This window comes from Acomys minous (genome assembly GCF_964271855.1).
Source record: "Acomys minous genome assembly, chromosome: 16".
Classification (NCBI taxonomy): Eukaryota; Metazoa; Chordata; class Mammalia; order Rodentia; family Muridae; genus Acomys; species Acomys minous.
Window position 1 is genome coordinate 33,426,812 of NC_140498.1, and position 26,217 is coordinate 33,453,028.

At 44.1% G+C, this 26,217-nt stretch overlaps 1 protein-coding gene across 21 annotated transcripts in view; it reads left to right on the plus strand.

Annotated features, from left to right (window-relative positions):
* The window catches only part of TENM2 (teneurin transmembrane protein 2), a 1,331,021-nt gene that overhangs the window by 886,540 nt on the left and 418,264 nt on the right, over positions 1-26,217 (plus strand). The window contains exons 1-2 of one of the 21 annotated variants that reach the window (XM_084761223.1): positions 16,887-17,023; positions 17,578-17,660. The exons of 17 other annotated variants lie outside the window; for them this stretch is intronic. In XM_084761223.1, coding sequence (XP_084617349.1) covers positions 17,645-17,660 — 16 coding nt within the window. In that variant the 5' untranslated portion in view covers positions 16,887-17,023; positions 17,578-17,644. Of the gene's footprint in view, positions 1-15,924; positions 16,222-16,886; positions 17,024-17,073; positions 17,661-26,217 lie in introns of those variants that run through there. 3 more of the 21 variants (XM_084761226.1, XM_084761224.1, XM_084761222.1) reach the window with 3 other exon arrangements.

Genomic DNA, 26,217 nt, shown 5'->3' on the forward strand with positions numbered 1-26,217 from the left:
ATTGTTGTAGAATTATAAAAATAGAAAATGGGAAAAGATGGTGTTTGGTAGCTATGGATCCAGTTGATAAGAGTTGCCCATTTGGCAAGAGGAGCAAGAATCTGCTTCTTGGATGCAAACATCTTAAATGTTCATAATTATTAACCCTTTAGTTGTCACGAACTTGGAACCATGATTATACCATCTTTTCCCATTTTCTATTTTTATAATTCTATGATTATACTACCCTTTGCCACTTGTTGATCAAGTATTCCATTGTATTCCCTCTCTGTGTATTGTGTTAGTTAAGTCTTACCAAGGGCTCTCCTCCCTTTATGGAATAAGAAAATGTGGCTTAGTTCAAATGCCTTCTTTCAAGTCACCGCACAGTAGATGTCAAAGCCAAGGACCAGCCAAGATCTGTGCTGCTGCCCCGCCTCTGCTTTAAAGGGCACATTTTATCACATCTCTAGATAAGAAGGTCAAGGCACAGCCTTCAGCAGTCCTCCTAATTGTCAGAGGACTGCTTCTATTACTAGAAGAGAAAAACTGAAAATATATGGCCATAGGGGAAAAGGCCAAGCCAACATCAGACTTAATAGCCACCCCAAATGGTGGGAATAAAAAAAAAAAACAACTGAAGCCAACAATGTTTATAGCTTTGGAAGTTTTGAGAGGCGGCCTTTTAAACTGCGCCAGTGTGAGAGGCTGAGGGGGGTGGATGAGCAGGCCTGTGGGCAAGCCACTGCTTGACTCTTTGTTGATTCTCCACCTGGGAATGAACTTCCCCGGGGATCTGTGGTGATGCTTGGGGAGGCTTTGTGATTTGCCTACTTGAGTAAATTGGGACTAGGTGGTTCCTACAAGACAACTTTGGAGCGTGTGAGAGGTCTATTGTCTGAAGTGATCTCTCCCTGGCCAGCTCCTTTGGGCACCACTCATCTGCCACTTAACACAAAAACACTGCCTGTGGTGTATTTAGATTTCATGTGTTTTATCACCTATCCCCACCATCCTCACACTTGGGTAAGCACAACAGACATGGGAGACAAGTATTTACTAGGAGAAGTTCCTCTTCCCCTGAGAAATGTTCATACAATAGTCCTTTGTGAAGACTCCCATTCTGTATTTTTATGAAAATTCTCTCTAATTCTTGGCATGAACTGAATGTCAGCTTTTCTGCTTTTTAAAACCAAAAATCCAGCAGGCACACAGTTGCAGTGGCTCACACCCATAATCCCAGAACTCAGGGAGGCAGAGGCTAGTGGATTTCTGTGAGTTCAAGGCCAGCCTGGTCTACAAAGTGAGTCTAAGACAGCCAAAGCTACACAGAGACACCCTGTCTTGAAAAACAAAACAAAAACAAAAAGCAAAAACAAAAAAATAAACCCCGCAAATCTAAAAGAACATACCCCATCATCAAACTAGAGTGCTTGGTACCAAGCAAAGTCCCGTAAATTTTATTGACTTAGGGGGAAAGGAGTAAGCATCAGAAGCTCTTTGAAGTCAGTGGTGACATAATTTACCATTCCCAGTATTAACAGTTGTCAGCAACTGTATCTTGTGGCTTAGTTTTCAACCACCTTCTACTTTTTTCTTTTTTCTTTGCTCTGCCCCACATGCTCTGCCATGAGTTTCCTTAAAGTTCTGTGTCCTAAAAGGACCAGATTTCTCCTTGGTAAAAGGAGACAGTAGGGCTCCATACCCAAAAGCTGGTTTTGTGTAGCTTCAGAAGTTTGCTCATCCTAGACGTCTGAGGAGAAAACCAATTCCCATATTTTGCAAGTTTACTTTGCTGTAGTACAGTGAATAATTGTCCTGAGGGGATGAGATGGCATCAGAGAATATTAATCTTAGATTTTCATTTCCTGTAAAATAACTTTCCACTTATTATATTCAGTGAGAATACTTTGGGTTTCAAGAAATATGCATATTTTATCACACACAATCCGAAGTGAGCTCTCAAATGTAGCTGAAGCTCTAAAGTGAAGAGGTACAGACTGTTGGGGCGACCAGACAATGCTATAGTACCCTGAAAAAGACAGGTGGTAAACAGAAACAGATTCAAATTACCCACAGCATGAACTCTTGCGCGTCATTGCCTGATTTTAGACTTAAGACTTCATAAGAGAAAATGGTAATAAAAAGATTAAAAAGTCAAAGTGGCAGCAGTGATAACCCAATCTCAAGCCCAGGCTGTGCCAGACACTGCCATGCAAGCTCTGTTGTATACAGTCCACTCTGAGGGACCGGTGAGGGAGGAAGGGGACAGCCTATCTAAGCAAAAGCATGTGAAAAACACTTTCACATGGAACTCAAAAGTGTTCTCATGCAAGCTGGAGTTCAGGGGTAGAACCTTGAAGATAAAATCTTTCTCTTCCCTTGGCCTTTCACTATATGGTAGTAGAGATGCATCACTAAGCTGCACGTTACATCCTCTGATGACCAAGTACAAGCAAGCTGAAGATTCTCTTTCTGCACAGCCAGGAAAATCCACAAAACTACCTCCTACTCCTGGCTGTTGACTGGCAAAGTCTAAAGGCCTCCCGGATTACCTGCCTCCCGGATTGCATCTGATGATACCATGTGCCTTTGATGGTCCTCAAGAGCAGTCTCAGTTTCAATAGCTTACCAGAATGACTCCTAGAACTCACTAAAAGCTGTTATCCACTAGGTATGTTTTTTTTAATGTAAAGGGATGCACCCTAAAATCAAGCAAGGACAGTCCACGGAAATTATGAAGGCCATGCTTCTGTTTGTCCACTCACAGACTGTGCTGTTTTCCTATTAACCATGTACGGCATCACGCCCAGGGAGGTGCCAGCCAGGGCAGTTGGCTCTAGCCTTCAGGTTCTAAGTGTTACTTTGGGGCTTAAATAAGTAGGTACGGTTGACCATTCATGTGGCTGGTATTTTAGCACTAGTCTCTCTACTGGTATAGTTCATACAATGTGGTCCAGAGCCCTCACTGTAACTACCACTGACCCACTAGCCAATATGACTCAAGGCCCCTAAGTAAACAGAGACTCTCCTAACTAGCCCTTTGGGATTCATGGGCCAGTACCAGACCTCTCTTTGGATAATATTAATTCTTTCATCTATACACCCTAGTATTCTGATGAAAGTGTTCCCTCTGAACAGGACTCAGGAGTCTGTTCCTAAGCCAGGTGCTCTGGTGTGGAGCTGAAGGGTGCTGTCTGGCAAGGCCTTCAGTCAGGCCATTCACCCTGTCCATCAACACAACCTGGGCATTGATAAAGGTACTTCCAGGACGAATTCTGTGTAACATCTCATGGAGAGACTACACAGGGCAATGAAACCATCAAATTTCTCCTGTTTCCATTTGATAGGATATCATTAACGAGTCCGAGGGAAATGAACTAAAGATGACTTGATAAGTGCAATTTTTAAAAATCAGACAGATCCTCTTAAAATATGACATGTGTGACTTAGAGAAGAGGGAGACGAATGGGGAGTTGATGGAGAGGTTCTGTAGGTGAACAGTTATGTAAATTCCCCACCAGGTGGGAGATATCTGCCTCATTTCCCTGGGGGGTGGGGGGGGAGAGTCCCAAGTGAATCACCTGAGGAGCCTTTTATTCCCCACATCCAGGCACACCCCACACCAATCTGGCATCTGAATGTCTAGAAACGAGGGTCAGAGCCACACAATGTTTAAAGACCCTCAGGAGATTTCCATATGCAACAGTCTTAGAATTACTATCCAAGAGTTTTGAAACAACAGCAAATTCTACCAGAATTTGGCCAGGTTTTAGTAGGCCCAAATTTATGTAATTGAATGTCTGTCTTTGTATCACTAGCTAGAAGTACGGCTCCAGCACTTCAGTGGGATGCCATGAAAGAAAAATAAATAAATAAATAAATAAATAAATAAATAAACTGGAAAATTAGATTCTGATCTTGGCTTTGCATTGTGTTCATGCTACAGCTTGGATGTTGAAGAAATGATTTACTTTCTCCAAGGTCCGATTTCCTCATCTTCAGAATGGTGGGTAACCTGCACGATGAAACTTCTGGACAAAACATGGAGGCAGTACCACACATAGCAAATGTCAGTTCCCTGCCTTAGAATATTATAATAAGAGGCAGAAACCCTCCCCTCCAGACTCTTCAGTCTCGTGCTTTGTGTTGTATTGTTTGTTTTTAGCATATCTGTATAGGGTAAAGAAATGTGTGTCTTTGTCGGTACTGCAAGGTGGAAGTTCTCTTTTTCATTGAACATATTTGTCCTTTAAGGACTAAGAGCCTCGTGAGAAAGCAGCCTATTCATCGTCAGCAACACTAGGAAGATTTTAAAAAAATATATCTTTCAGATAGTTTTACTTCAATCCTGGAATGCATTCAGTCTTCAACTTAAGCGTCCAAATACGAGAAGGAAAACATAACATATTAAACTTAAAAACACCCGTCATTTGCAAGAGAAATTCCTACCTCAGAAAGGTTAGTATGAAAAGAAAAAGAAAAGTAAGAGAGTCAGTGGCAGGTGGTCTGTATGGTCCTCTGGGATGTGGGCACCAGGACATATTTATACAAGACACCCTCACAAGCATCGCCTGCCTTCCAGAAGGACCTGCACCCACACTTACTTTGCTTCAGTCTTCTCTTCCCTGAGAAGAAAGTAAACTCCAGCTTAATTCAGAGAAAATTATTTTTATGCCCCATTTAGATCATAAAATATCCCAGGGTGCTCAGTCTTTGACCTTTGAGACAGTCAATGAACTGTTTAAAGAGTCCCTGATTTTCAGTCACCTTTCTTTTTTTTAATATTTTATTAATTTATTCATATTACATCTCAATTGTCAGCCCATCCCTTGTGTCCTCCCATTCTTCCCTCCCTCCCACTTTGCCCCTACTCCCCTCCCCTAGGTCTTTGACTGAGTGGAGAGTGGGGACTGACTTTCACACGAACTCTGGTGCCCCATATTTAACCATGTTCCCTGGATAGGGAGGCCTGGTGGCACTCAGAGGAAGGATAGTAGGTTACCAAGAAAAGACTTGATACCCTATGAGCATATACAGGGGGAGGAGGTCCCCCAGAAGCAAAAAGAGTCAAATGGTATATACTCACTTATATCGAGACACTAGCCCAAGAGGCATGTGCCATGAAAGTCTTCATGTACTAGGAAAGTGGGTCAGAGGGGATTGGGACTTTAGGTGGGAGAATAGGGAAATAGAAGGATCCAGAGGGTCCTAGAAACCTACAAGAACAACATTGTAACGTGCAGATCTGGGTTCAGGGGTCCTGCTCAAACTATGGCACCAGCCAAGGGCAATATAGGCAATAAACTTCAAACCCTTGCCCAGATCTAGCCGATGGACAGGTCACCTTTCTTTTAAGTGGCGATGTGTCATTCTTCTCCTGGATGGGATAGTGAAAATGATACTCATTATTTCAGCAGATCCTATCTGCCTTGCCATAGGAAGGCAGGAAGGAGGTGGGAAGGTAGAAGGAATTCAGTTTAATGACCCCATGGCCTTTCTTCCTCCACACCTCCCCATTCCACTGGAGATCTTGTGTTGGGATCTTAAATAGGTCAAAATACAAGCCGAAGAAAGGGATTCTGAATAAAGCCGTCTACTTCATGTACACTTAATAATACAGCTATGCCCCCATTTTTTTTTCTCTCCTTGCACTGAATCATGCTTGGTCAGTAAGTGCCTGTGTTGGCATATATTATGTATTATATGATATATATTACATTTACTTATTTATTTATGTGGGGAGTGGGTGCTAGTGGCATGCTGTACATGGGGGAAAAAGAGGACAATGTGTGAGTCTGTTCTCTCCTTCCATCACGAGTCATGGCACTCAAGTCCTCATGCTTGGCAGCTGGCACCTTTACACATTAAACCACCTTATAGCTCCTGGAGAACGTGTTGTCAGTGAAGTCTAACCCTGAGTAGAGAGGCAAGTTGCTTGGCGAATAGATTTGGGGGAGAGGTGAATTATCATTCTTCGGATTTATCCCATTGAAACGCTATGTTTGCGTTTCGTTTGGGGAATTAGAATTTTGAGTGAAAGAGAAAATTATTCTAAAGAGACTGAGAGACTGAAATAAAAGCCACTTCAAACCCATAGGAGAATCTTACTAATAGTGTCTTGGTGTGCCGTGCTGGGACCCTGCCCTAGTCAACAGAGCATTTTTGAAGGTAAGCAATTTAGAAAATGAATCTGCTCTACCTTCTAGTAAGAAGATGGGTGCCAAGGTTAGATCTTTAAGGAAATAATCTTATTAGTCCCTCTTATTAAGGAAGCCTCTGCAGTGTGTAGACTTTGAACCTGCCTGATGAAAAGTAGGCCTTGTCAAACAGCTCCCAGCTCCTAGTGAAAAGGTTGAATGTTGTTGGTTCAGATCATCCAATCCAAATGCAAACATGTTTCTAAGCTTGTGTTTGCATACTCTGGAAGGGGGAAAAAAAAGACTTCCTCATTTTCCCTGACTCTGACACTAATAGCATTCCAGCGGGATGGCAGCTCCCACTGAAATTACTAAATCACCCTGTTAATGGTGTGCACAGAGAGGCAAAAGCGTCCAGCACACCTTGAAATGCAAAGCTCCCAGATTGCCATTGTTTGGGTCCTTTTATTTCTCGGACTCTCCATTTCCCTCCCCTCCTAATGGATTCTGGCCCTTCGGTTTCTCCGCCTGCCTGCGTTACATCTCCATCCTGACCCCGTCTGGAAGTTGTAAGGCTGGAATCCTGACAGCTTTGTCATTTTCATAGCTGTGAAGGTTGATGTCGGGCTTGCAGGATTATTGCTCTCCAGGATTGCTTCACTACGTAATCAAGCAGAAGGTCAAGAGAGGTGGAGAGAGAAAAAAAAAAAACCCTAATTAAATCAGGAAGGGCTGACTGGTGCCCTGAGAAATGTGTGCAGCCTCCAGGAGGGCTTCACTCTTGGATCTGAGTGCAACAATTGGCCCCAGTCAGGGGGCCGCACTTGTCGCAGTGGACAACAAAGAAATTGCCATTAAAGTGAGCGCTCCTTGAAGCAACCGCTTCCCTCTTTGCCTTTACCCTGTCATTAAGGCCTTTCTCAAATCAGATTAAGGAAAGGCACTGTAACACATAGTTTCATTAGCATGAGGGAAGGTAAAAAGCAAGCTCCTTTCTTGTTTCTGCTTCGCGGGGCCCCTGAGACACATGGTTTCTGGGGACCAGCCTGGGGTGCAGTGTAACCTCTGCAGTGACCAAGGGCAAGGAAAGAAACTTCAGAGATGTATGTTGTTGGGAAAAGAACTGAGAAGCCCCTTGCTCTGGTGTTTGTTTGGTTTTCCTGATGGGTGTCTTCAGTGAATACTTATATGGAATCCCAGAACCTACTGGGTCCAGTACTGAAGGTGTTAAGGTGCAAAGAGTCATGAACAAAGTTGGAATTAGTGTTAAGAACTCGGCATGTCAGGTAGTAAATGCACTGGCAGGCAGTTACAGGTGTGAACAATTACTTAGTACCTAGAAGGTGTGGTCACTGCCCCACGTGCCTTATAGGCCTCATCCCATGCCACACAAAGTTTACACTGTCGCACATGAAGCACAAAGCCAGGGGCATTACTTTGACTGCAATGGGGAGTGGGGGCGGGGGGGGGGGGAGAGGTTGTGGGAGAGAGAAAGAATGGAAAATTTGCTGAAGAAAACTGCTTGTACAGGGCTTGAAGGGCGTATAAGATTTATATCGTATGTTTAAAAAATAGAATAGAAGAAAACCTTCTTTAGCAGAGCAGAACTATAAACAGAGACTCGGAGTGTTGTATACAGTGGAATCATCGAGACTTGTGGATTTCCTGCAGTGTACAGTGGAAAGCAGTTGGTGGAAAAGGGGGCTGGAAATGATGGGATGGAGAGGGGGCTTTGTGCAGGGCAACATGGAGTTAGAAGAGAGGTTGGTTGTTGTTGTTGTTGTTGTTTTATTGGTTTGTTTTTTTAAAGAGGAATGATGTTCACATTTCTATTCTGTCAAGGTCCTTCCAGGGAATTATTTCTTCTGTCGTTGTTACAGGCTTGTCCTATGGCCTCCCTTGAACCCAATCCACTTCCCAAGGGATGGCGCTAACACAGAAGGGCCACTCTGTTGAACTCTTAGATGTCAGATATCTTGGCATTCTATGTGGTTATCTTAGAATAAGAAATACAACAAGTTCTTTATTCATGGGTAAATATTGCTCATGGAAGCTTAAAGCCTCTTTATTGATCTAGAGATTTCTTAGAAAGAACCCCATTTCCTAAGCCTCACCCTAAGTCCAACTAACATTCATATATTGTCTGTGGGAGAGATGGTAGGTAGCCAGTGTGCTGACACTGGGTGGCATTGATTCCAAGCTGTGTTCCTCATGTCTGAGGGAACCTGTGCTGCCTGCTTAGTGGACAAGGACATCCATCTTTCTAAGTACCACCTGCCCTTAATAGGTGAGAAAATGACCAAGAGACATGGCAAGTGAAAAAAGCTGTGAAAGGGGAGGGGCCAGAGAGGAAGCAATACATGTATGAACCATAAAGATGTGGCCACCACACAGATTGGTGGCCAAGAGCCTGTAGTTCTTTCTACTGAGGTTCACCATTCCAAACAGATGGGCTACAGAGGTTACCATCGTAAGATAATCTAGCACTTATACTCAATTCCTGCTTTACCATTTTTGCTGAGTGTGAAAGTCCTTCACGCTTATGTAAGGCAGATGCTGGGAGTAAGGTGGTTTGCATGTTAGTTAGTGGATGATGTTGCGCAATTGCATGTCTCCGAAATGCAACCAACAGTAGTAGAAAAAGACAATTCAGTTACTCAATTCATGTTAATTCTTTGGAAACTCTTGCAGGAAAGAGGAATATTCTGGGTCTATCCCAGGTTCTGAGAATGGCTTTGCTAGAGAGCTTGCCAATATTGCTGAACAGGTCCAAATACATGCATGTGAACCACAACCAAGCACCAAGAATGGCAGTGCTAAGGAAGTAAGAGCCCTGGGCCCTGGGGTGCTAAATAAAGGAGGAGAGATGAGCCCACTTGGTAAAAACTCAAATAGCATAGTGATATTCTCTCTCTCTCTCTCTCTTCTCTTCTTTTCTCTTCTCTTCTCTCCAAACACCACCCCCAACACACACACACACACACACACACACACACACACACACACACACACACCAAAAGAAGCTATACTATACAGCAAACCCTCTGTTCAGAGTACACTAGGGACTTGAGGCCTTCACCTTCTGCCTCAATCTGCAGCCCAAATAGCTGTGGTTCTGAGCACCTCCCACCTCTCACTGCATCTGATTTCCCGCACATCACAGATTTCAGGAACAAGGCCTGGCCCCTTGGTCATTTCAGGCTTGTTGAGCCTTCATAAGTCCTAACCACACACCAGCTTTCTAAATTGAGAAGGTGATGAATTTTTAAATCCCTGAACCTGCTCTGTAATAATCTTTGCTCCATCCCACACATTACGATGCAGGAAGGCAACAGATGTGTTTTCTTATGACTCTGGGAACATGAAATATTGATGGGGACGGGAGCATGGACTTGGTATAGAGACTCATCTACAATGAAGGGTAGCAGTCCTCATCCAGCCTTCTAATTCTCTGCTCTCTTCCTCTGATGCTTAGGACCTGAAGAAAGCCCTAAAACCTGTGATACCCAAGGCCAATTCAATGGAATCCCTAAAGAGCTGTGCAGTGAAATCTGTCTGAAAAGGTCTTTATCAGTCTCCGGGGGCCAATCGCTAATGCAGCTAATACACGTTTGATCTATACAGACGATTTTCCCTTTGTCCCCAAGGGAATCTTGGCAAACACTGGGTTTACATAGTGCCAAGCCCAAGTTGCCTGTTAGGAAATAAATAGCTTTTTAACACATTCAAGCATTGCTTCCCAGGATAAAAAGTAGTGTGTGTGGGACTTCTCTGAGCTTGGCTATAGGACATAATGAAAACTTCATTTTTTAGAGTATTTCTTCTCCTGTTGACAGTGTGCTTAGAGCCCAGCATTGTGAAGGAGGAAAGGCATGGAGAAATACTGTCATAGTTTTAATACAGTAAAGAAAATAAGTGATGAACTTTTACCCAGAGTAGTATTTCTAACACATGTACAACTGGATACCAGTGTGTGGGAAAGCATGTGAAAGGCACATGCCTCAAACTCCTTTAAAATGTGGAGAAATCATCATAATTCATATTGGAAAAAATATAGGCATGCATAGAGATATATAACTATGCTTTGTATATAGTTATAATTTTATTGGTATTATTAGCTACTGTGAGACTAATCTGGGAAGCACAACATCATGTTGGTAAAAAGTTAAGTAAAACACCAGATATTGACTTGGGACTGCAGCTTTAGCAGGGGCAGGAATGATTAGCTAGAACAGAAAGCCAGAAGGTGGTAGGAAGTGACTAACTCTCTGGAAATGCTGACCTCCTACCTAGTCAAAGAGCAAAGAGGAGTGAGAAGGCAGCCCTGGCTGCCAGGCAGGCCTGACAGGTGTGAAGCTGGCTCCCCAATATGTCTATCTCCGGATGTCAACTGCAGTGGATCCCCTATGGGCCCTGCACACATCCCGGGTGCACTGGATCCCTGCTCTCCTTATACTTTTAAAGAGGGAATAAATTTGCACATCTCTGTGGTGCCTCCTTCAGAGATGTGTCAGAAAAGATTTTTACAGGCCCACTCACAGGGGATTTCCCCAACGAGTAGGCTCTGCTGGGACTCTTATCCTCAAGGGAAGGGTTTGGAAGTGTCTTGTGATGTGTATGAACCCATGGTGGAAAGGTAATAGAAACTCCTTGCTTCTATCTTAAGTACTGTTCAGGAGTGACGTAGGAAGCCAAATATTCAAAGAGCAAAGAGACCTGGCATCTATTCACCTCCCTGTACTCATGGGAAATAGAGACCCTCAGGTAGGGAGTGTGGACCCAATCTTGCCTCATAGGTGCCAGTCATCCATCACAACTCAGAACCAATGTGGACTCCTTGTAAATATAAAAGGGGGTACCTCTATTACAGCTTTCATTCTGCTCACAACAGGCCCGTCAGTCCTCCAGAACCTTCTGTGGCATAGTGCCCAAGACCTGTACATCTTCGTGGCAACTATAAGTTATCAAATATGGCCTGTGGTCTATTCTCATGGACAAATAATTGAAAAGTTGAGAAGCAGTCAGCATCAAAAAATAAAAGTTGAGAAATGATAGGTACATATGGATAAAAGGAATTTCTACACTAATCTCTCTTCCTAGCCCTACCAAGACTTGGGGGGGGGGGATCCCTTGCTTTCTTCATTTGTTCATCAATTTCATCAATACTGTGAAGGAGTTAGGCTAAATAAACATATAAGTCCTATTTGGACTCTTTTTTTAAACAATTATTTTATGTGTATGGGTATATACGTGTCTGCCTATATATGTACATGCCAGGTGTCCTTGGAGGCCTGAAAGGGACATCAGATACCCTAGGACTAGAGTTGCAGATGCTTGTGAGCTGCCATGTGGCTGCTAGGAATTGAAACTGGGTCCCCTGGAAGAGCAGCCAGTGCTCTTAACCACTGAGCCATCTCTCTAGGCCCAATATTGTTTTATAACCTTAATGTAAAGTGCTTCAGAAAGATAGAATTGGAAATCAGTTGCAAAAGCCACAGGGAAACGGTTCCTTCCCAGATGACTCGGTCTGGCAAAGGATGGTAGAGCCACTGTTGTCACAAAGGGTGAAGAAAGAGAAGGCTGACAGAAGACAGCTTCTCTGGAGCAGGGGGCTTGGCGGGGGTGGGGGGGGAGGCACATTATGGAAAATGTGAAGTCAAATTGTACCCCACCCCTGGAGTCTCTCTTTGCACTCTCCTGTAAGAGCCCCGCGCTGCTTGCCCAGCCATAATGCAGATCCCTGCAAAATCAACCACATTCTGCAGTCAGCTTGTACAGACATGAAAAGGGCTCTGTGGCCTTGAACAGCTTACCTTGAACTTTGGAAAACAGAGATGCCTGCTCTTCCTTTAGCGGCGTTTAAGGAAAGCTATTCAGAGGAGGGTTGTCTTGTTTGCAATCTGTTCTGCCATCTTAATTTTTTTTTAAGCCACCAATTGCCTTTGGGGGATTGTTCTGTCTTTAAGGAAACAGAAACTGGATGCGCCCCCCACCCCCACCCCACGAAGCGTTTTCTAGCTGTTCTGGAGGCAAATGCCAAGGCTCTCACCTCTGCTGCCAGGGGGCACACCTGCGCCTCCATGGTACATATTTAAGAACAACCATAATTAAGAATTAAGATTGAGCTCCCAGGGAGAAAAAAAAACCACACAGAACAAAACAAAACAGAACATAAAGACCACTAAGAGTGTGTCCTTGTATATTTCCAGAGACAAAGAAAGGTCTGTGTTTTCAGACTAACGTGTGTAACCCCTGCACATTATAAGCCTGCTTTGGGTGTCCCCGGGGAGTCAGAATCCCCCTCAGATAAAGTACAGCCTGTGAGAGAAGAAATGTTCCACTTACCACTGACTGATTTAGGATACAGCTCCACGGTGGTACATCCTAAATAAGGGGAAAATAAGGGAAATGTTAGCTTAATGGAGCAAAATCATGAGTCGTATTAGAAAGCAATTAGCTCTGATCTGTGGAGTAAATAAAGCAGGACCATGTTACAACTTGATTTGGCTGATGTGTTCGGGAAGGACTAGCAATTCATGTTGCAACTGGAGAAATAGCTTCGGTGGATGATGCAACAGGACCACATTTCTGTTCAAGCGGCTTGACAAGGGGTGAGACAGAGGGAGCCGCTTAAAACTCTCAGGATGGAACAGCTCTTAGTGTTTATGCAGTTCAGGTGTTCAGAGGCAGAAAATGTTTGGGCATTTCCTAGCTGGGAGGATGCTGTGGGATGTCCTTCATCTGAAGGTTTACGATATTGATAGCCTTTGTTTATGTAAGCACAAAGCACAAAGTGATTAGCACCTAAAATAGCTGTGTGTTCAAGACCGCTCATGTTTGTTTATCCAGAGGAGGGTGTGGTGATCTGCTAACACTGACAATAGTAAAGAGGCACCTCAATGAGGCTCACTTTATTCTTCCAAGTATATATATATATATATATATATATATATATATATAGAGAGAGAGAGAGAGAGAGAGAGAGAGAGAGAGAGAGAGAGAGAGACAGACAGAGACAGAGACAGAGACAGAGAGGCAGAGAGGCAGAGAGACAGAGACAGAGAGACAGAGATAGAGAAAGAAAGAGATGGTTAGAGTTTAGTTAAGTGGCATAGTGTAAAGCCATGGGTTTGATCTCCGTGGTATAGACATTAATTGGGGTTTTTGTTTTGTTGTTGTTGTTGTTGTTGTTTGGAGAAAGATAGGTGATAAATAGATGATAGATAAAGCATGTAACATACACTATAGAATGTCATTTATGGAGAGCCTTACGTAGCTAATATTTAAGCCAGGCATGGTATTATACACATGTAATCCTAGTACTCAGGAGTCAGAGGCACAAAAGAAATGAGTTTGAGGCCAGCCTGGGCTACATAGTGGGCTCCAGGGCAGCTTCAGCCCAATCAGGTGCATAGTAATACCCTATCCCTAAAATAAAAATAGATAAATAGGGCAACATTTCTCTAAAAATTATGTTTCGCAGGAAAATAGGTACCAGTCATATGTGCACAGTATTTAATTAGAGTTACTGGACTGAAATGAAACATTTGTTGGGCAGGTTCTAGGGGGAAAAAATGGGACTGGAAATCTTAATGGCTGCTCCTCGAGCCTTGTTGGACACAGAAGGGGCACGTAGTAAAGACCTGTGCCAGTGGTGTGAGGGTGAGTGAGTCACTTCCTCGGTCTAGCCATCTTTTCCCCTGTTTGTGCTGGCTTTGTATCAGACAGGAGGGTCTGAGGCTTGCTCTGCTGCAGCTTGTGGAAGAGGGACGTGGGTGAGAAGGAAGAGCCTAGGGGATGGGATTCTGGTCACCATTATCTTCCCATGTCAAGTAGAGAGCAGACTTGTTCTGGATCTCAAAACTCCAAAAATCATTTTAGCGTAGGCGCAATCAGCAGAAAGGTGCCCAGCTGTTTTTGAAGCATACTTCTTGCATGGTACACATATTAATGCTTCCTGCTTTTATCCCCTCCTTAGTGCTGATTGAGACTGAGACCTCTGCCATGGGGTAACTCACCTGAAGGTTTCCTGTAGGCAAACGATGGCACTCTGCGCTTTGTACATAGATTGTCAAATAGTAAGAGACAACTGTTCAGCAAACACTCAGAGATGTGGTTTGGGTGTGCTTGATCCATGTCCACGTATACTTTATGCCACTTAATTGATAGCATTTTGAACATGCATAACAGCTGAGGGCTATTTGAACTCACAGAATGCCAGAGTCATAACTGAGTATTTTTTTTTTTTTGAGACAGGGTTTCTCTGTGTAGCCCTGGCTGTCCCGGACTCGCTTTGTAGACCAGGCTGGCCTCGAACTCACAGCGATCCGCCTGCCTCTGCCTCCCGAGTGCTGGGACATGCGCCACCACGCCCGGCTCATAGCTGAGTATTTCATTTCTTACCAAATCCTCAAAAGCATATGAACACGGGCAGGTAAACATGCTTGCTACCAAGCCTGATGACCTGAGTTCGATCCCGGGCCTGGAAGGAAGGGATGGCACCCACACATTTCAGTCTGCCCATTTGTGCACTGTGCCACACATGTGTGTGAGAGCACACACACACACACACACACATATTAATAAATAATATAATTCACATGTTTTAATAAGAAATATTATCTCATTGTTCAGTTTCCAGATGAGAAAACTGAGGCTCAGGGAAGAGGGACAGAGTTAGCAGATATGTGGCAGACTCTTAGGCTTTCTTGTATTGCATCACTTGAGGGCAGAAGATAGGTCCTCCAAGGACCCTTGCCATGAATTTCAGCCTGGGGTTAGCTTCAAAGTTAATTATGACTTAGTTACTACATAAATAAATAATATCCTAGAGTAATCTTGTTCCTAGAGGGGACTTCCTTGGTCCTTCTTGCTCTAGTTGCTTCTGGAATTTAATCAAGAAAAATTACAACATGGTTAGTGTTTTAGAGACGGTGAGAGCAACTCCTCCCAGCTAAGGAAACAGTTGTACCCACATGTGGCCAAGGCTCCTCTAAGGAAAGGCTGACGGGCTGGAACATCCATTCCAACATAGCACTGGGAGCCATCCTTGAGGAAGTTCACACTCTTTGCTCTTCTGCTGATCTGGTCTTTGGGTACCTGGTTGTTTTGCTGCCTGTTGTGGGGATGCTCATGGTGTGTGCATCTCTAGTGAGGCTGCTTTCCATGTGCTTATTGTTAAGGGAACCCTGTTGCCTCCTGCACTGGAGGACGTTTCCCACTGCTTTGCTAATGTGTGCATCAAAGATGGGCTTGCCCATCTGAGCTCTGTGCCACTGACCTCCACTTTGTCCTCTGTCCATTGCGTCCATTTCAAGATAGAAACTTTCCACCCAAGACAGCTCAGTTGGGAGGAACTAAGTCATCATAGGTAACAGTCTCTCTCTCTCTCTCTCTCTCTCTCTCTCTCTCTCTCTCTCTCTCTCTCTCTCTCTCTCTCCCTCCCTCCCTCCCTCCCTCCCTCCCTCTCTCTCTCTCTCTCTCTCTCTCTCCCACTCCCCCCTCCTCTCTCTCTCTCTCTCTCTCTCTCACACACACACACACACACACACACATACACACACATCATGGAATAAACATTTGAGGGAAGCCTTTGAGAAAGGAAAGTTTCTTTTCCCTCCCTGTGTTCTTGGAGGAGACAACTGACTCTTCCCCAAGCTGCCTCCCTGCTCAGGTGAGCCGACTTAACTGAGAGGTCCTGCCAAAGGTTGTTTCAGTAAGCAGTACCCTGGGGCTTTTGCAAAGTGAAGTCACCTCTGTCTACCAAGCAGGGACTCTCCAGCTAGACACAGGAGAAATTTCCTGTGGTGTCACAACTCCTCCAAGGGAGGAAGTTCCTGCTGTCGTATTGCCTCGGTCATGCCAGTGTAGACTCAACCTGCCTGTGGCTAACATCCCGAGCTAGCTCATGATGTAGTCGTGAGACATAACGAAAGGGGAAATGGTGAAGCTTGGAAATTTTCACTAAAGAGGAGACTTGGAGACCAAGTCATTTCTCTACTTGGCCAAATCTCTGGTCTTCCCGTCTAGAGCTATAACTTCGATGGTGCACCAAGGAGCTTTTATTTGAGAGAGCGCGATCGCTCTTCGTCCAGCTCGGAAGGTTAGTGGTGTTGCCAGTATTCCTGACTTCCCTTAACAGCCCATTCTAAATCAATCTTCCATGAATTCATTCAAATGCTTTCGTGGTGCCCTAACATTGCTATCCCATGTCCCTGCCCCTAACCCTGGGAGACTACTTGAACAGGCTCTCACCCCAACCTCACCTGCCCTCTTCTCTCAGGGGTGTCCTTTGCTCACTCCACGATCGTAACCTTTCCCCCACACTCGTTTGCCGTAGTGGCCGTACTTCAGTGTTCTCTTGGCTCCTAATAGATGAGTTGGGACACGTCTCAAAGTGCTTTTGTTTGCTCTGAAAGAGGTTGAATCAGGGAAGAGAAGGGGGGAAATATATGTGGGAACAGTTTAATTGTATCCACGAGGATTCTTAGTAATCAGGATGCCAGTGTGTGTTTTCCAGAGCCTAAAGCTGACATAAATAATGTAGCGTACCCCGCTTTGTGCGGGCTTGCCGAGGAATGCTGATGGAGAGAAAGCCAAAGTGGGATCTGACGCGCCCCGGCTCCCAGCACAGCCTTTAAAACCCTTTTATTGAGCAGTACTTTTGAAAGTGCAGCCAGGACCTTGGCGGGCTGTATCTGTCAGGGAGAGGCCAACAGAGGAGGAACTTTGGAGGAGGCTGCCTTGCTTTTTTTTTTTTTTTTTTTTTTTTTTCCATTTTATTCCGGAGAATGAGAATCTGGTGCAATGTGCATGTGTGGCTCCAGCTAATGATTGGTTGATTTTATTTCATGTCCCCAATCCCAGAAGGACTGGGACAACTCTGTCAAGGCCCTGGGAGCCTGGTAAGTGTGCAGCTGCTGCTAACAAGATCTGACTGGCCTCTCAAACATAGTTAAAAGCATCGTGCTAGCCTTTTAGAGTCACTTGCCTTAATGGTAAGAGCAAATGAGCTTTGTGGGACAGCTAACCCCAAATGAAGTCCTGCAGCTTAAGCGCATTTACAGGCAAAGTATGCATTGGGGATAGTACCAGGGACCACAAACGCCTCCATGCATTTGCAGGAGGGGATCAAATGTGCTCTTACGTGGAATTTTTACAGTAGTTGTGCCAAGCCAAATATCCAATTGAAGCACCCTCCTAATTTTGATTCAAAAAGTAACTTCCGTGCAGTCCTGCTTTCACATGATAGATGGACGCGGAATCAGAGCTGGGGAGTGAAAGACTATGCTAGGAGGATGTTCGAAGTAGCTCCCACTCCTTTGTGGCGCTGAGGGATAGGCTTTGGGTATTCCATTAAAAAAAATAGACAGCGTTTTCTTTGCTTATGCTCTGGTGGTTTAAAAAAGGACCTCGGGGAACATTTGTTTTGTTCTGTTTTGTTTTCCTTTTGATTAAGGCATTTGGGGTCTAAAAAAGAAGATTAAAGCGGGATCCGTTTAATTTATTTAGTTTGCCTCACAGACATGAAGCTTCAGAATGGTAAGTGTCAATTATATTCCTACTGGTTTGGGTAACTAGCTGGGGAAAGGATTCTCACAGGCAAAGGCATAGCTATCAAACTGGGACGCTTCGACCGCTTGTGAGCAGTTCTGGGAGCCGGTGCGTCAGTGGAGGAGAAACGTGAGGTCATAACTGCACAGCTGCACAGCTTGGGCTTCGCAGACTTTGAACACGTTGCCCTTTGGGATGGCCAGTCCTCTCTTAGCTGTCACTGGTGTGATAATTATGGGGCTTCATCTAGAAACCAGAAAAAAAAACCACTAAAATTCACACGGAAAAAAAAATATATATATATACACACACGTGGGCTGCCAGTTTCGTTTTGGGATAGAGATATCTTTTTATTTTGATTTGCTACATAGTTGCTGGGTTTTTTTTTTCCTTAAAAAGCATCCTCAAAATGTATTTTGTAAGGTAGTATTTGGATGTGTTACTGAGAGCTCTACAAGGCACTGCTAACAATGTCATTGCGTTGACCGGAAGGACCATGCTTTTGTCTGAACTTCATTCCATTCTCTCTGTACAGGCTCTGTGTTTCTGCGGCTTTGAGCTCTTCCATCACAACTTTAGTTCCTCCATCACACAAACTCTCACACTCCCCTCTTTGCAGAATCTTGCCCAAGTCAGACCTGTGTTTGATTTGGTTTTCGTTTTCACTGCCAACTTCTGTCTTCCTGAATAAGGATCCAAGAAGCTTTCAAGTGGGAGAAATTTAGTCTTCATCCTTGCTCTCACAATTTTCAGCCAGCCGTCCTCTCCTTGGGAACTGTAGTGCCCATCTGAAAAATGGGCTTTTAGCATCCCTGTTCATAAGGAACCTCTCAGTGACAGCTCCAAATATTTAAAAGGGAAACGGAACAAGACAAGATTAGTGACAGGGCTGTTTGCAAGCTGTTTTCTGTAGGACTAGATTTAGAAATATTTCCCAGCTCCCTAAATTGTGTTGCTTGATGGTTCTTATTTGTAAGCGTGTGCAAAGAAAGCATCTTTTAACTGCAGAGAGAAATGCAATACCCAATAAACAAAACTCCATTTTTATAACCTGAAAAGTGACCTGAAGGAATGTGAAGAATTGATGGAAGGCTGTGCTTCTCGGGTCCAAAGTCACAGCTTCATGTTTAATTTAACAAAACATTAAACATTTCATGTTTAATTTAATGAAACATTAGAGCACCAGGATTTGTCACCTTCATGACAGAGTGTCAGAACTGTGGGATAGTTTCAGAATATATGCTCTTTCTCTGAATTCACATGCAACACTGAAAATGTCTTGTAGCTTAAAAACATCTATTTTTTTTTTATTCTTTTCTTTTTTCCTCCCTCTGATAAAAGAAAGAGAAACACAAAGCAAGGAAAACAACAAAAACAACAAGGCATTAGGCATGCACTACTAGCCTAGCTAATTTTAGGGGGCTATTAGCAGGCGTTTAGGCAAATCTATTAACATTTAGCATCAGCACAAATGCAATTGCGTTTCTCCTTTTTGTGTTTCTGACAAAATAAGCAAGCACTGGGGTCTTCAGGACAAGGAAAGAATGGGTGTTGGCACCATTTGTTAGGTAGTAAACTTTTCATTAAACCACTTAGGTTTCGTAATGAATTCTTTGAAGGAGGCTGGAGGAGATCTTAAGGGGAAAAGTTAGGTCAATGCAGCCATTTGATAAAGATTATTTAGCAATGGACGAGATGCCACCCTTTGTCCCACACTGATTGCTAGACATTTTTCTTAGTAGAAAGTGTGGTCAGACGTGATGGTGTCACCTTGCCTGTGGCTTATAACCGAAAGTTTCCCTTTCAAAGTGCGAACACAAAGAGATCCCCTACCTCTGCCTCCATATTTGCTGGCTGATGAAGTTTTTATTTTCACCACTCTTTAAAATGTTTAGCTCCCTTTAATTAGAAAATAATACATAGGTATGTTTGAGTAATACAGGTACATATTAGTTCATAAAACACACATGTATTGTCCATGTATTTATTTATACTCATACACAGACGTGCATGCAACATACGGGCATACAACACCTTCATCCCCATGCCACCTCACAATTCATTTCCATTGTTTCCTGTGCCTTTCTAGAACGTTAGGTTATATAAGCACAGTATTGTGTACCTTGAAGTGGCTGTAACCAAATGTGTGTGTGTATGTGTGTGTATGAGAGAGAGAGAGAGAGAGAGAGAGAGAGAGAGAGAGAGAGAGAGAGATCATTGTGACCGTTACTGGCCTAAAGAACAGATTTTTTTTTTAAACTCTTAAAATGTTTCTTTTAATCCTATTGGGTGTAGCTGCAGATGCTCCATTTAGTTGAATATTTGTTTGTAGCCTCTGTATGTTGTATCCTGAGGAAGGGGGCCCAAGATTAGCCTAGAATCAATGAGAGTACTGTTGTTTATTAAGAGATGGAGGATGTGAAATTCCTATGCATAGACACCCATCCAGACTAAATTTTTAGAATGGTAACTTCAACAGTCTCTGTGGCATTTCTCTGCTTCCACACTTAGCTACAGACTCAGGGAAGCTTATCCTTGGTGCTGTCTCATCTCTTCTCACATACTCTTGTGTCTTCCTCTGTGACCACCATCCTGATCTGCGGGAGGCACAGAGGCAACAAATGGTACCCATCCTACTTCACTACAGATGCCTCTTATGACCCCCCCTCCCACCCCCCATGCTCCTGGCATTCTCCCACGCTTCTGAGTGAAACATTGGGATGTGGTCCTACCCTGAGGTTGCTCCTAGTCTAGTGGAGAAGATTTGTTAATAACAATGCAGGAAAGCTGAGAAGAGAAAAACCTCTTGTGGCCACAGATATCCCATGGGTGTGAACATGAGTTTCATGACCTTCCAGAGGAATCATAGGAGATTTCCAAGCGGTCACTCTCAAGAGAAGTGAACGGGAGACTCCATGGAAGCTGCAGAAATAACCTCCCAGGCTCAATAGACAGTGGGTGGGGGGTAGGCACTCGACAGATCAAGGAGTTTCTGGCATTGAGTTTGGAAGTGCTGGCACCCTAGAAGGTAAAACACATACTAGGACAGTGACTAGACCCCATGGTGAGGGGCTTTCTATACCATCCAAATCAAACTAGAATGTCTATAGCAGGCTGTAGATGAAGGCAGAATGCAAAGAGAGAGCTGAGGATGTCAGCACAATGTGGGGCAGACAGGCATGGGTACGGGAAAGCTAGTTTTATAAAATCCACAACCACTTCAACATTGAAAGTATATGCTGATTACCTCTACCCTCATCTGTGGGTACTTGTGGGGGAGGGGTGGGGGGTACTGGATCTGTACATGGTGGGGGCGAGACTTCTAGGTGGATCTGGTGGCTGCTGGGGCTGTACGTCTCAGGTAGAGAGAGGTGGGTGTGGGGCACCGCTGGGTTACAGCCTCTGCCCAGAGGCAGCAGGATGCCTCAGGATGCATTCCACCCTAGCTTGCTCTGACCTACCCCAAATCCGAAGCACTTTTAGTGCAAGAACGTTTGCTGGTGTCCCTACTAAGAAAGCTGATTAGGAGGAGAGTATACATGGATACGTATGTTCTAGTCTGGGTTTGCCTTCGTATAAGGATGGATAGTTTTGAATTCCTTCAAGAGGCAAAGGGTGAAATCTGACATTTGGGATGAGCTGGGCATGGTGATTTGAGCTTATCATCCCAACACTCAGGAACCTGAAGCAAGGATGTCATGGTTTGAGGCCAACCTGGGCAATAGAATTGAATTCGAGGCCAGCCTTGACTACAATATAAGAATGTGAATTCTGCATCAAAAATTCTGAGAGCCAGACATGGGGGGCGCACGCCTTTAATACCAGCACTTGGGAGGCAGAGGCAAGCAGATAGCTGTGAGTTTGAGGCCAGCCTGGTCTCCAAAGCAAGTCCAGGACAGTCGAGGCTACACAGAGAAACCCTGTCTCAAAAAAAAAAAAAAAAAAAAGCAAAAACAAAACAAAACAAAAAATTCTGTAGGTTGGAATCCTATCTCTGTAGATGAACTCTGAAGAGTCATATTACTGAACATGTCATAGTCTTTTTGTATGGCCCATGCAGTATTTGGCTTGGCAGAGGTGATCTTCGAGGATTTTGTTTTATAATTTCTGAAGCTGCAATTTGAGGTTTTGTCACGTGATGGTGGCAGAGCTGGGGCACTTCAGTGAGAAGGTTCTAACTGTTTTTATGCACATATTTTGAGAGCCCAGCCTGCTTAAGTGTTTGCTTGGAACGGTGGAAGGCGTAGAGGAGCTTGAATGTGATGTGGAGCTGGCTTTGCTTTCAACCCTCCATGCCTTGACTCGGTCTGCATTGTTTAACCTTCTCTGACCCTAGGTGGCTTGGACTGTGGGCCACACCTCCTGCTAGAGTAGTAGAAAGAATGCATGTGTTCACCTACAGGCTCCACCCTCTGAGGCTGTCAAGACTTTCTGAGAGGCACCTCAGGCCAGTGTGGGAGAGAACTAGGCTTCCCTACAGTGGCCTCACTGGCCTGGAGTGAGAGCCTGCTGGGCCATCATTGCCTGTGTGGAATGGAAGGAATAATCAGTGGCCTAATTTCTCCGCAAAGTGAATGGTGATGCTCCACTCTGTGGGAATAAAGTTAGTGGTGATTTATAGCGAGAGAGAATAAAACAAAACCAGCATATAGCGCAGTCAGTAAAGTGCTTTGTGCTTTGCCTTGCAAGCATCATGGACCTTAGTTCGGGTTCCGAGAACCAGCGTAGGAAGCTGGGAGTGTTGTCTGTCTTGTGCTTGTAATCTAAACAATGGTGTGAGAGGAGGTGAAGACAAGCAGATCCCTGGAGTTTGCTCCCAGTTAGTCGTCCTCCTTGGCCAAGTTCCAGATCAATGACTGGCCCTGTCTCAAAGAAAAGGTTGGCAGCTCCTGAGAAATAACATCTGCGCTGATTTTCTAACCTCCACACAAACAAACACACACATGCATGCATGCATCTGCACATACATGCATACAAGCATGCACACAGGAAAAAAAAATAAGAAAAAAACAAACCCTGCCTATGGCCCAAGCATCAGCACATACCCACTCATTTCTGCAAAGCAGACATCTCTCAGGGTCACATCTCTCAGACACACATCTTCTTTATACGGAAAGGAACTGAAATCCACAATTGGGTCTGCATGGGTTGGATAATGTGACATAGAGTTCTGTGTCTAATACATTAACATTTCCTCCAGGGGGTTGGAGGGCAGGGAACCCACACTTAAACCAGCAAAGAGAAGTCCAGGAACCCGCAGTCCCTGAGCCAAGCACATGAGCAAAACAATCCTCACTTTAAGTTTGCAGTGGGGGGAATGGAGAAGAGTTTCGTATGGCAACAATTTAAAAAAAAAATTTTTTTTAATAGCTGCAGGGCACACTTCTTAATCAGTCCCTGGCTCCTTCCTAACTATGTAGGCACCAGCCTCTTATGACATCTTTTGTTTAGTTGAGTTTCGTATTGCTTTTTCCAGACAGGGTTTCTCTGGGTAGCCCTGGCTGCGCTGGAACTCACTCTGTAGACCAGGCTGGCCTTGAACTCAGAGATCCACCTGCCTCTGCCTCCCAGTGCTGGGACTAAAGGCGTGCACCACCGTGCCCCCGATTCCTTATGACATTTTTACGATTATCTATAAATGCAAAGGCATCTCCTTGTATTTATACAGAGCCCTTCAGGCAGCTGCCCCCAAACAATGTCCTTGCCAACATTCTCCATAGAAGGAAGACTAAGGTGTAAAGATTCATCTTCCCTTGGACAGAAATAAGGCCGTTCCGTCACTAGTCTTAAATCCACAAACAAGCTAAATTAGGTATTAGTTTCTAATATGCTTTCTTCTGGCATATAATAGTTTGTTATGTAGTCCATGACCCAAGCCAGGATCCTTCCCATATGGATTGACTAGGTTGAGGAATGGAGGGTGACCTAAAATTAGGAGCAGAATTCTGGAGCTCTGCTTCTTCCTTGCTGAGGAACTCTGAAAAGACTGAGTACATTCACTGTGGAACAGTGCAGGTGCCTCCCTCCCTGCAGACTTGTCGTATGTCAACTGAGATAGCGGATGTGAAGTCTGAAGAATCCCGCACTTGCAGTAAGTAGTGGCTTCCTTTCCCTGGCAGGGGAGCACTCCCCTTTGGTCCAAATTTCATGAGTAGTTTCAAAACAATCCTGCTTTCAATTGGTTGAGCATGCCGGGATCCCTACACAAACCAGAGTCCTCGCACCCCGTCAGGTAGGAACTAACTCAGCCTCCACCCTCCATCTTGAAAGCGAAAGCTTGGGAACTTCCACTTTCTGTTAAGCAGGCTTTGTGTAGGCTTTCAGAGGAAATCTATGGTAGGCCCCCATCCTGTTCCCTACCTTCAACAGCTTCCAATGTCTATTCTATTTGCCTTTGTGAATGAGAATTAAGCATCCTCCCTAGAGTCCTCCTTGTTAGTTAGCTTCTTTAGGTCTGTGAATTGTAATATGGTTATTCTGTATTATATTGCTAATATCTACTTATAAGACAGTATATACCATGTCTGTCCTTCTAAGTCTGGGTTACTTCAAACAGGGTGATCTTTTCCAGCTCCATCCATTTGCCTGAAATTTTTATGATGTCTTTATTTTTGATAGCCAAATATTATTCCATTGTGTAGATATACCACAGGCTTTTTTAATCCATTTTTCGGTTGAGGGACATCTAGGTTGTTTCCAGATTCTGGCTATTACAAATAAAGCTGTTATGAACATAGTTAAGCAAGTATCTTTGTTGTGTGGTGGAGCATCTTTTGGGTATATCCCAGGAGTGGCAGTCAGGGTCTTGGGGGGAAATTCTGGTCCCAATTTTCTGAGAAAGCACCAGATTGATTTCCAAAGTGGTTGTACAGGTTTGCACTCCCACCAGCAATGGAGGGGTGTTATCCTTTCTCCACATCCTCACCAGTATGTGCTGTCACTTGAGTTTTTTTATTTTAGCCATTCTAATAGGTATAAGATGGAATCTCAGAGTCATTTGAATTTGCATCTCCCTGATGGCTAAGGTCATTGAGCATTTCTTTAAGTGCTCCTTGGCCGTTTGATAGTCTTCTGTTGAGATTTCTCTGTTTAGCTCTGTACCCCCATTTTTAATTTGGATTATGTGACTCGGCAGTCTGGGGACAGTTGATGGGGAGAAGGGCTCGCCCTCTCGGAGGACCAGGGGAGGGACAAAGGGAAGAGGGAGGGAGGGTGGGATGGGAAGGAGTCAAGAGAGGGGCCTCTGATTGGGATGTAAAATGAACAATTTTTAAAATTCTTAGATTTAAGGTTTGTTTGTTTGTTTGTTTGTTTGTTTTTTAAGCAGGCTTTGTGCTTAGCTTCTATTTCTCTTTGGTGCCCTCTCCCCTTGTCACTGGTTGCAAGGAAGAGAAAACAAACCCAGAGCATTCTGGGATAACAGGTACATAAGGACCTTTTTCAAGTAGAGCTTAACTAGTGATACAGGCCCCCAGAATGAATGCCCTTGGCTCCAGCAAAAACAAAATCCAATTTTTAGGGCCCTGGTGTGGGTCCTCAGAGGGTAGGGCCCATGGGGTAGAGGGGTGGCAAAGAATTGTTATTGCAACTAGATTTTAATCAACAGTTTCAGTAACAATATTGAATTAAAAAGTTACTAGCTACTAGTTAGAGCACGGCTTAGCTCGCACTTGGGCAAATCAGTCATTCTGCGGTGATTAACATCTATTCAGAACAGAGAATGTATTATGGGTACTAAATTATCATAGGAATTAATGCAGTCTTTTTAAAGGGCTTAAAATATGTTAATAAATACAGTATTCCAGCACCTGCAGCTCAAGGAACCAAAGTCATTAAAGATGGATATAATTATATTTATTATTGCAGGGATCTAGGTAGGGGAAAAACAGTTTAATGAGCATGAATGAAACAGGGGTTCTTTATTTAAAACTTCTTACCTAGAAACTGCTCCCTTTGAGGAGCTATTATGCCACAATCATCGAAGGGTAGAACTGTGAAGAATGTTGAGCGGAGATGATTTTCTAAGCCCTGGTTCATGAGTTTCTGAGGTCCACTGGGGACAATGCCCTTGCTTCCTTGCTCTTGGGCTTGGCACGAGACTTTACCCTGCCATGGTGCCTGAGGTGATTAACTCTGATGCCCACCCCTTTCCAGCCTTCTGGGTCCACCCACTTCCTGCTCATGCTCCACCCAATAGCCACACCCTCCTGTGATTTCTAAGTCACTTTTCCCTTATTACATGGCCTTGGCTCATGATTTTGTGTCTGTAATAATGTTAATTTCATACCTATTTACCATACTTTTGTCCTAAACTAGTGTCGAGAGTTAGCTAATTTAACTTTCAAGAGAGCTCCATAAACCAAAACCTGTTACCTTCCCATTTTATGGGTGAGAAAAATGAGTCTCCCAGATTAGATTGGTTATTCTTGAGCCCACTGCCCTGAGGCTATCACAAAGTCCAAGGCCTCTGCTAGAGGTTGACTGACACATCCCTTAACCTCCATTCACATGTTGTGTCTGGTGCCCGTGGCTAAATCCCTATCTC